General features: G+C 27.2%; 1 protein-coding gene across 1 annotated transcript in view; it reads right to left on the minus strand.

Annotated features, from left to right (window-relative positions):
* The window catches only part of LOC113364174 (diuretic hormone receptor-like), a 191,234-nt gene that overhangs the window by 26,825 nt on the left and 152,927 nt on the right, over positions 1-11,482 (minus strand). Inside the window, exon 8 of the mRNA XM_026606654.1 lies at positions 82-192. Coding sequence (XP_026462439.1) covers positions 82-192 — 111 coding nt within the window. The remainder of the gene's footprint in view (positions 1-81; positions 193-11,482) is intronic.

An 11,482-nucleotide genomic window follows, 5' to 3' on the forward strand; every position in this document is an offset into this window, starting at 1 on the left:
CCGAAAGTGTTAAATCACAAACAAAATCTATCCTTTATAGTTTCCACTATTTAAAATCCTTTAAAGTCCTTTTCAACTTACCCACATGATTCGAAATAAGAACAGCAAGTTAATCACCAGGACGAGACAGGCGGGAGCTTGGTACAGCCAATCGTATACCTGTTCCCCAAGCCACGAGCAATGTGGATTATTCTGGAAGGAATAAAATAAAAAAATATATAAATACACTGTGATAAATAGGTCACTGAGGTAATACATCTTGTGCAAAAGGCACAGGCAGAAATATTGCAGGAGAGAACTGTTTTTATTTCGAGATTAATAGACAGATCAAGGTGTAAAAAGTCTAAACTTGGGTAAATACATCAGCACCATATGATAAAGACACAAAGAAATTTATGTGCATTCACAATCCTGTTCAGGATGGACGTCTTTTATCATATAATATTTATAATTTAATTTTAATCGTATATTATTACTTGTCAAATTTTAATTTCATTTTTTCCTGAATAAATACTTGTTTTTTCGGCACTAGAGTGCACTTATAGAAGTTCATTGAATGTAGATAGTTTGTTATAGATAATATAGATAGATATATAAATACATGTAGATGTAGATGTAGATAGATAAAGATAGATAAATAAACTAGACCAAAGTATAAAAGTAAAAATGAATAAACGTATGATTGAATTATAGAATAAATTATATAAAATGTTGTAATGCCCATATTATATACATATATAATACTTGAGCGCCTTATGATAAAACAGTCTTTATATTTCACCTGCATCCACAATCCTGTTGGTCAGGATGGACGTCTTTTATCATATGATAATTATAATTTTATTTTATTCGTATATTATTATTTTTTTTCTTTTTTTAAATGAATACTTGTTTTATTTTTCAATAGAGAGCACTTATAGAAGTTCATTGAATGTAGATAAATAAATATATATAATACAGATAAATAGATAAATAAATGTAGAAGTAGATGTAGACAGATAGATAAAGATAGATAAATAAATTAGACCAACATATAAAAATAAAAATGAATATACGTATAATTGAATTACAGAATAAATGATATAAAATGTTGTAATGGCCGTATTATACACATATAATAATGACATGTATAAAATAATACTACTGTATAGATATTATGTACGACTCTCATACCAGACACTTCCGTCTGTCTGAGATGTATAAAATTTATATTTTCAATAAATTAAATTAAAAAAAGTGGTTTTGTGTTGTCAAAATTTGTATATTTTATGCACTGAAGAATAAACAAAATAGACTCGGAATGTAAAAGAATAATAAGATTTTTTTTATAAACATGGTATATTTCATGTGTATCTGCAAATCATCAATTCAGGTCAGCATAGACGTCATTTATTATCATAATTTACCATAATAAAATCACGTCATTTATTAAATTGTTAATAAAATGTTATTGATACATAAATATTTTTATTTTTAATTTAGTTTTCTTCAAATTAAATACTTTTAATCTAATTCACGTGCATCCACAATCCCGCACCAACTGTTGGTCAGGATGGACGTCTTATTATATATTAAATATAATTGGATTTTATTATTTTTTCTTATTCATATTTAGTATTAATTTTATTACTTTTGTCATTTTTTTAAATTTTCAATTAAATCTTTTTCAAATTAAGTACTTTTATTCTATTACACTAGCATGTTCGTTTTTAAAGTAGTTTGTTCATTTAACATGGTTTTTGTTTTACCAAATAATATGTGTTTTATTCACTGAAAAAGCGTCAAATTCGGGTTCGAAACGTATGAAAGTCTATTCATTTTTTAGAAATATATAAGTTTTCTTTTTGTTATCTGGATGGAAGCCTTCTCAAACAAATTCTTTTCTATATATGATTCTTACCAATTTTGTCTACATATAATTCTTACAATTTCACAAATTTATCGAACAAAATTAACGTTTATATTGACATATAAATTACTGATTATATTCAGAAATATAGTAAGATCATCACAGATGACAAATACATTTTAACTAATAGGATTACAATGTACCAGTAAAATGAAAAATCTGTGAAGAAAATGAATTTAATTTTTTTTTATAGACAATCTACAAAATAGTAGACAATAACGTATTTTCTTGATGTATTTTCAAACAAATGTTTTGGTCTGTGTTAAGTGTGTGTCATAAAGGTAAAAAAAATTCTATCAATTTTATAATCATTTAAAAAGTGTATAAATGTATATTTTTTAATTTATCATAAACAGATCTTGAAGAAGGGGTTATCTCATATCCCTGAAACGCCAAATAAATTAATTGACAAAAATTAAAAAATTTAAACCAAAAAAAAATATTTTAGAAAAAGAAGGCCTTTGGTTCAAATGCATAAAACTTATAATTAGTGATATCTATCTAGAAAACTATATTATATGTATATATAATATATAATATATTTGCTTAAAATGTTTATATCATTTTTAATTAGTAGATTATTTTCTATAAAAGATATCATTACTATTATTTATATATACACTTGTTTCAATATAAATTATTTACTTTTTTATTATAAGTAAATAATTTTAATTTTGCAGCTAATTTTTTCATAAAAATATTTTTTAGCAGACACATAAAGAACAAGATAATAAGTCGTAAGTATAAATTATTAAGTAAAAGCTTTAAGAGTTTTAATGAATATTTCATCCTCAGACTTCTACTTTATTCATATGAAATTCGTTTTCACAAGAGAACAAAAAAGTAATATCTACATTCCGCTGGATATTATTTCTGTTCTGACCTGAAAAATTAATTAACAGAAAAAAGCGAGAGATATTATCATCAGAAAAAACGTTTTCGCAGTGCAAAATTATAAATTTAAATTTTCTTTGATTATGTTATGAAAAATATTTTGCTCTAATTCTGAGTGCGTTATGGAATTGTATCTACTTTGCAAACGCCGGAAAACATTTTTAATTGTTTTGTCTGAATTATTAAAGTTTTTGCAATTTGCATGCTTTGAGAAGGTGTAATTAAAACAGGTGTATTGAATTGGCTTTACAAGTGAAGTGCTTGTTTATATTATACACTGCATCTTTTGAAGCATACATGGTCAGAAAAAAATTGACCACCGATGTTTCTAAAAAGTAAGTAAATTTTTCTTTATATAACTGCATTTCTCTAATCTAAAATTGACACGTGTTACAGAAAATGTCTCAACTTTTGAAGAAATATTCGAAATTCACGCATCGTCAACTTTTGAAAAGTTGATCCTTATAAGATCTCAGGGGAGATAAAATCGAATGTCTATTCGAATTATATGAACCAGGACATGAAATCACTGCTCACCTGTCTTCAGTCAGGGGACATGTTAAAAATGTGTGACAAATGTTATATCCTATATATACACATGCTATATGTTATCCTTAATATAGAAAATGAAAATTTTTGCAAACCTTCTCATTTCATGAACGCCTAAACATTTTGGCACACATTAAAAAAAATGTATATGTGTGTGTTTCTACTTGTGGATACAATTTTTAAAACCGATTTGAATAATTCAATCAAAAGGATTCAAGGTGAAAAGTGCTGATTAGTTTTTGGTAAAGGTAGGTATAGCCATTTAAAATATATGGGACAACAAAATTGCAAAAATGCGAACTATGAGAATTCAGTTATTGAGAGAACTGGGCCAATTTGAATGATTTGAAAAACATTTTATTTGTATTGACGAATCGAAGAACTTTAAAGTTTTGAAAAGGCCATTTGCGGTCCGAAATGATCATTAGACAAATTATCAGACGTTTTATAGAGATTTTAATAGTGAATACAATATTTGTTTCCATTTCTATGACTCCCTCATAGAGTTCAAGCAAATGTCCTCAACATTTTCGACAGTATGGTTCAACCGACTCAAATGGCTTTTAAAATTTTCAAGGAATATCAAAACTTTTTTTTTAATTTTAAATGCGGTACGGGAAGTTGCAGTAATTTGCCTTAAGGGGGTAATCTAGTGAAGAGCGATGAATTTTGGGTCATTTTTAAAGTGTCGAAAAAAAAGCAATGAATGTTTTTACTATCCATTTTTTACCACTTGTTTATTAATATTATTAAAATAGAAAACAGAAATTTAAAAAAAAAGTAGAAAATTGTAAAAACTGGCAGCTGATAAAGTGGGTGGTCTCAAAAAATTGGCACCTTAGTCTTGACATGATTTCAGCCCTCCTAGCCGTCGAAAATGCAAAAAATAAAATGATTATTAATCTACAATGATGTCGCATTTGCCTAAACTAGCGATGAGTAAAAAAAATTTTTTTTTTTAAATTGGCGACTGTTGAAAAAAAGTGTTTTTTTACTATTTTTTGAGTTTCTCGAATTTTTTAAAAATAGTAAAAATTGGAATTTGGGGATAATTTCAGTTCGGGCTATAAACAAGACTCTCTAAACATTTCAAGTGAATCGTTCAATTAAAACTCGAAAAATCGTGTCAACAGTACTGAAAAAGTCTGTTCTAAGAAAAAAACGCATTTAAAGTTTTGCGTGAAGCCAAACCAGTATGGAGACCGAGTCAGTAATATTCCGAAAATAATACAAATTTTCTCGTACCCATATTTTTAGATAGTTAAACTTTGAAAATATGAAATAAAAAAAAACGATTTTCTTGAATTTCTACACTAGAATACTCCCTTAAATCATTATGCCATGCACCACTAGCTTTCTTTGGCAAAGGATGCTAACTTTTCAGTCTTTAAATTCGAGTAGTTTAATCAATCACGCCTTTGGGATGCATCTTGTCAAAATTTTTTGATTACCTCCTTAATATCTTGATCATCTCCTGTATCATTTAACATTGGATGGGCATAATTTAGTCGATATTTCTTCCATCTGTTTCAACAAATACACTTTTAGGTAAGGAATAAAGTCCTTCTGAACAATAATCCACTTCATTATCTCCACTTCAAATGAATTCCATCGTAGACATCTTTAAGCACCAGAATACATTACTTTACTCTCTCGCAAATTACACTTATTGTGTGCACATACGAGACGACACTTCTTCTAGTAGAAATGAAGCGATGACGACTCTTCTATAGAATAAATGGAAGAAAATAAATGGAAAAGTTTGAAAATATCTAGTACTACCCACAGTATTACTGCGAGAAGATAGTGAAGTATGAATATTATTCGAGAATAATGCAAGTATTGAATTTCTATAAAAGTTTTATTTGGATTTACGAGACGTGTACTCTAGATAATATATAAAATGTAATACCTTTCATACTTGGGGAAAGATGGGGCACTTTTTTTAAAACAAAACCAAACCAATTATATCACAACAAATAAACATATCAAACAACTATCTGACTATGCTAAGTAAAAATCGCAGCTAAATTATCATTGTGAAAATGTTTTTTTTTTGCTGATTTACAAAAATTTGTCACCTGACATCAGGGAACAAAACACGAAATAATAGCTACATTATTCAATCAATGCGAATTATAACTAGTTGGTATGGATATTTTGCCTTAAAAAAGTTATTTTAACTTTATTATAAGAAAACGGCCTGGCCGATCTTCATCGAAACTAATTAGCACGCTTCCCAACCAATATCTTTCGAACACTTTTCGAATTTTCAAAATCGATCAGAATGCGGGCTGAATCGTGGACGCAAATTTTTTTAGTTTTCTGTGATTTACAAAGAAGCGGATTGGTTGAACATCGATAAACGCTTGTCCTCATCGAGATATACAAATGACCTTTAAATTTTTGAAATGGGTCCAGCCGTTTTGGAGAAAATGTCTATTTACGGTAAAAAAAAAGTTCACATACACACAGACACATACTTTTTTCCAAAATTGGTCTCATTCGATTCAGAATGGCTTGAAACGTCGAGAAAACATAATTTAGCAAATCAAATTTTTTTATGAAAACATAAAATTCTCTTTTGGGAAAAAAAAATTAAGTCATTTTTTCATTTCCAAATATTTTTTTTTGAATATCTGTAAAAATTTTAACTTAATTTACTTTTTCATTTACTATTTTTTATTGTATACACTTCTTCCAAGGTTCAGCTCCGTTTCAGCTTGACATCAAGGTCTAGCATACCCTGAATATAATAAATTAATGCATAAACTATTTATGAATTCTCTTAATGCTTGGTTTTTCACTTAAGCTACCTCATCGCAAATTAGATCCAACGCCACAGAATAAGTAAATCCAAATTACAAACCGCACCACATGTCTTTTTTTAATTAAACCCAAAGAAATAGTCCTCTGCCACACAATGCTTCAACTTCTGAATTTCCACATTGCTTCTGAAAATGTAGGAAAAATGGATTTAGAGGACGGAAAAATGTCTCCTTTACATTGTGCTTTTGTAATTTTCTTCCCCGCTGCTGAATCAACATTTTCTGGTATTATGTCTGTGACGACATAATTTTTTACTATAATGGAATCGTTGCAGAAGTTGAGTTGTTTTGCTTGATGTACTTTGCTTATGTAAAGAATCATTTTTAGGAAATGTTTTTGAGTGTTATGATATCATGATATAAAAGCTATCTCATGAGACATAGTCTGGTATGGTTCTCAAGATTTTGTAATGAAATATGTAATGTAATACGCCTACATAGATAGATTTTAAATACATTAAAATAAAATAAGGATGTTTAAAAACAAACAAAAATTATTCAGCAAAGTCAACAAATCAGGATTATATATAGAATTAGTTGGTATTGGTATTTAGCCTTGAGGCAAGTTACATGAACTTTCCCGATTGTGTAAATAATCGACTTAATCAATAAAAACTAAATTAATTTATTGATGATTAAAAGTATTCCGACTGGATATATTACACATAATTAAAAACCAACGAACGCGTAACTCGGAATATTTTCTAAAAGCAAATTTTCAAAAATCAATTTTTATATTGAACAGTTTGGTAGGACTTCAATGGTTTATATGTGCATTGAGACCGTGTACTCTAGCCTTATACCAAGTAAATCGTCTAATTTTAATTTTCTCAAACTTTGATGAATTTTTAAAATTGAACAACTTGTCGTAAGGCCGTAATATTTCAGTAAGTTCTATAAGACCATGACATATATCGCAAAGAAAAGTTTTATAAAAATCGGCTTAATTTTTTTTTTTCAACAGTTAATTACAAGAAAACGGTTCGGTAGATTTACACCTAAAACTAATCAGTATTATTCCCAACTAATATCTTTCAAACAGTTTTTGATTTTTTAAAATCGATTCCGTAGAATGAGCTTAAATGTGGATGAAAAGCTTAACACCTTTTTCCAAATTACGAAGAAACAGTTCGGCCGATCGTCGCACAAAACTGACAAACTATAGTTGATTGAGATACATTGAATGGCTTTTGAATTTTTGAAATCGGTTCAGTCGTTTTGAGCAAACGTCGATGAAAGGTCTAATTTTGACAAAAAAACGATACCACATTTTTTTCCAAATTTGGTCTCATTTGATTCAGAATAGCTTGAAACGTCGAGAAAACATAAATTAGTGAATCAGATTTTTTTTTATGAAAACAAACTTCTTCTTCGGGAAGTTAATAATAATTTTTTTATAACAGATTATTTGTCCATAACTTCTGACTAGCTAAAAAAGTTTGTAATAAGAAATCTTGACAGTAAAAAAATTATAACAGAAATTGAAGTAAACGACAAAACTACTATTGAATACAATATACATATATTTAGGTGATTAAATATTTCGAAAAAATACAAATACATTTTTATTATCCATCTGAAACCCAAAAATAGCGAACAAGGTTAAAAAAATACGTATCTAAAATATCATAACCAAATGTTAAAATAAACCACAGAAGTTTATTATTTCTGATTTTTTATTCTCATGTGTGTTCTGATTTTTACGCGAGCTGAGCATTATTGATTCAAACGGACCAAACGTTTCAATAATTCATGAAAAAGATAAAAAAGCATGGAAATATATGTTTATAAATACAACAGGGAAAAAATTAGAAAAAATATTTTTCTCTTGTTCCGGTTTGATAAAAACATAAATGCATTGCCGTAGCAAAATTATCAGACAATCTCCATTTTGCTTGAAACCGCAACCAGAAAGATAAAAATGTACATATTTCTGCTTAAATTTCATATTGGTATGGTTGATTTTGGGCAATATTTGTAAACTAAAGTGTACAATTTTATTATTAAATATTATGAAAAAAAATAACTTACTCCAATTATCAGGGACATGGATTCATCTGTGGGCGAAGGTGGAACTGTACTTCGGACAATAGCCCAAGCCAATATGAATAATGCTGGTGCCAGCTGTAAAAAATAAAAAAATATTATTTTTATTTATTTATTATTAATATTAGTTGATGAAAATGTAATTTAAAATCCAAAATTTTTTATCCAAGTTTTATCCAAAAAACCGTCCCGTAAGACAGTAATCAAGTTCTACAAAAATCTCTAAAATATGTATGAATTCTATATGTGTATTCTTCCTTAAAATTCTTTCAGCCTTTTACTTTTATTTTTACAGAATCATCTTAATAAATTGTATACAATTTACTTACCCAGCCGAGGAGCAAATAAAATCGCAATTTGATATTTTCTCTTGTGAAAGTCTCCACGACCAACATTATAGATATAATCCTGAAAATAAGAAAATAAATTATTTAGTATATTTTGTAAAAAATATGCACTAGGAAAACTATTTATTCCAATCTAATACAATTCCAATAATTCATTGAACTCCTATTTTTATAAAATCATAAAAAATGCATTAAATTTAGAATTAATTCTGTTTTGATCTCATTTTACTACTATTACTCTTTTAATAAGATATTTCATACTTGTTTCATTTTTGCAAATTTATGAAAATTATTTATATATATTTATATTATATATACAAAATATATATTATATTCATATACACTTTTACAATTTTGACTATTGATATTTAAAATCAGACATAAGTAAAAAATGTAATTTTTATTAATATTCATATGAATGCCATTTACTTCTGCTGGTGTTATGATAATTTCGACTTTAATTTAAAATTTTGTTTTAAACCGGAAATAATAAATTTAATCCGATAGAAAATTATGTACTGTATAATAATTGTAAAGAATATATTATTTAATTATATATTTACACATAAATAATATGCATATTTATTATTCAAAGTTTTAACGTAAATATTGATTCAAATGCAAATAATCCAGCGAATAAATATATTATTATATGAAAAAATAGAATAAAATGGCAGGAATTAACAATTTATTAATATTAATTTATTGCAGAAAAAAATTATCTATAGAAATAAATTTAGTAAAAAAATCAATAATTGTAAATAAATAAATAAACTAGTGGTGTGTATGGCATTGTGCCTTAAGACAAATTACTTGGAATACTGAATGTTTTCAAATAGATCATTGTTAATATTGTAACATTGTCTAATATTTATAAGAATTATATAAACAGAATTGCAAAGTTGAAATCATTGGTTTAAAGTATATTAGAACTTTAGACAGAATTAAAATTAAAATCTGAATTATTTTCAATGTACAAAAAAACTGAAACAATTTTTTTCTCCCAAAAGCAATTATTTTGTTAAAAAAGCGGAAAGTTCTTTGAATCATTTAAATCGGACGCTTTTTTCTAAATCTGCCGTTTTTTGCACATTTAGCTCTGTATCTCCGAAACACTGGACCTGCCTTTGCCAACAACCAAACACCTCTTCTCCTATAATTACAAATCGAATGTTTTTTAGATCATTCAAATCGGATACTCCGTTCTATCAAACATTCGATTTGTATTTTCTGCACTATTTGTTCCGTATCTCCGTAACGATGGACCTGCTTTGTCAAAAACAAATCAGCACCATCTCTGTCAATAGGAATGGAATGATTCAAATCGGTTGATCCGTTCGCCCGAAAACGTGAACGAAAAATGCGGACACACAAACACACAAACATTCATTTTTTCTGAGGTATGCGAAAATGTTCAGAAACCTTCAAAACGTGAAGAAATGTAAAAATTATCAATTTCTCTTTTTGTACAATTACAATAACTTACCCTACGAGAAGTTAAAAATATTAATTGCTGTATAAGTTTCTTTCTCTCCTGTAGCAACTACTTTGAAGATAAATTTATATGAATTTCAAAGTGTGTAAAATCAATTTTAAATATTAATTTACTTCCTGTAGTATCTTTGATCAGTATTTGAACATTTATATAATTTCTAACAAATATAAAATTTTAATATTATTTTTATAATTACCTTCAACCAGCATCCAGAAGAAATTTGTCAGAGAGAAATAGTGCAGGAGAATTACTAGAAACACACATGAAGTGTTGTCAGGAGTTGCAGTTAACTGAAAAAAGGAATAGTATTTATGAAATAACATTAATTAATATATATAATAAAATAAAAACCTAATTATGTATGGCACCGTGCCTTAAGGCAATTTGCTGTATCGTAATGATATATTTGAATGAGGTATTTTAAATTTTCAAATAGATTAATATAAATATTGTAACTTTCATTATTTTATTTTATAGACTTGATTCTATTTTCCCGATTTTAACAGCGAAAGTGGAGTGATGTGGCAACACGAGTTGGCCAAAATTTTCGAGATTATACTTGATTGTTTTTGAAATGTTAAATTGTTCTAAAATAGGTATATAAAACTTTAAAAATTACTAACAGCACTTATAATATGCAAGAAACATCAAGTTTTAACTTGATTTTTGTACAAATATTTCCAGAACATCTCATTAAATTTTTTTTACCAATATTTGTTTTGTTTCTACTGATACACATTTAATTAATGTTCATTTCATCATTTACAAGCAAAATTATATGTCACATCAATCACGATCTAAAGGATTCATTTTCCATTACATTTGTCAATTTTATTTGATCTCATCAGCAAATAATATTTGTACGTCTTAATTAAAAACAAATCATTATTCATATTTCCAATTCCATAGCTAATTTTGCACGGAAATATTTCCAATAAATTATTCAGATAGCAAATTAATATTCAATCCCATCGAACCACAAATTTGATATGAGTATTGAAAAACTGAATTTTGTAGTAGAAAAAGGAGGAAAGGATGTTTAATTTGAGATGGTTTGAATTTATAAATATTTGAAATTGTGGAGATGGGAAAACGATAAAAATGACACGTTATATGAAGAAATACGTTTTTACAAATTTAGTCTTCTTCGATACAGAGTGACTTGAAAGATCTAGAAAACATAAAATTAGCAAATTGCACTTTTTCGCTAAAAAACTAAATTTTTCTTCGGGATGTTAATTATAAAAGTTTTGCATTTAGTGTATATTATTATAGATTATTATCCACAAGATTTATAGCAAATTCTGATGACGAGATATTTTATGAAAAGATTTAGTGTATTTAAGTATGTAAATAACAATACTACCTTGGTACATTTCATTGTCCAACCGTTTAATTACCAAATTTCTTATTC

The sequence above is a fragment of the Ctenocephalides felis genome, unplaced genomic scaffold (genome assembly GCF_003426905.1).
Source record: "Ctenocephalides felis isolate EL2017-DRISC unplaced genomic scaffold, ASM342690v1 CF-g0.4_SCAFFOLD_00845, whole genome shotgun sequence".
Lineage (NCBI taxonomy): Eukaryota > Metazoa > Arthropoda > Insecta > Siphonaptera > Pulicidae > Ctenocephalides > Ctenocephalides felis.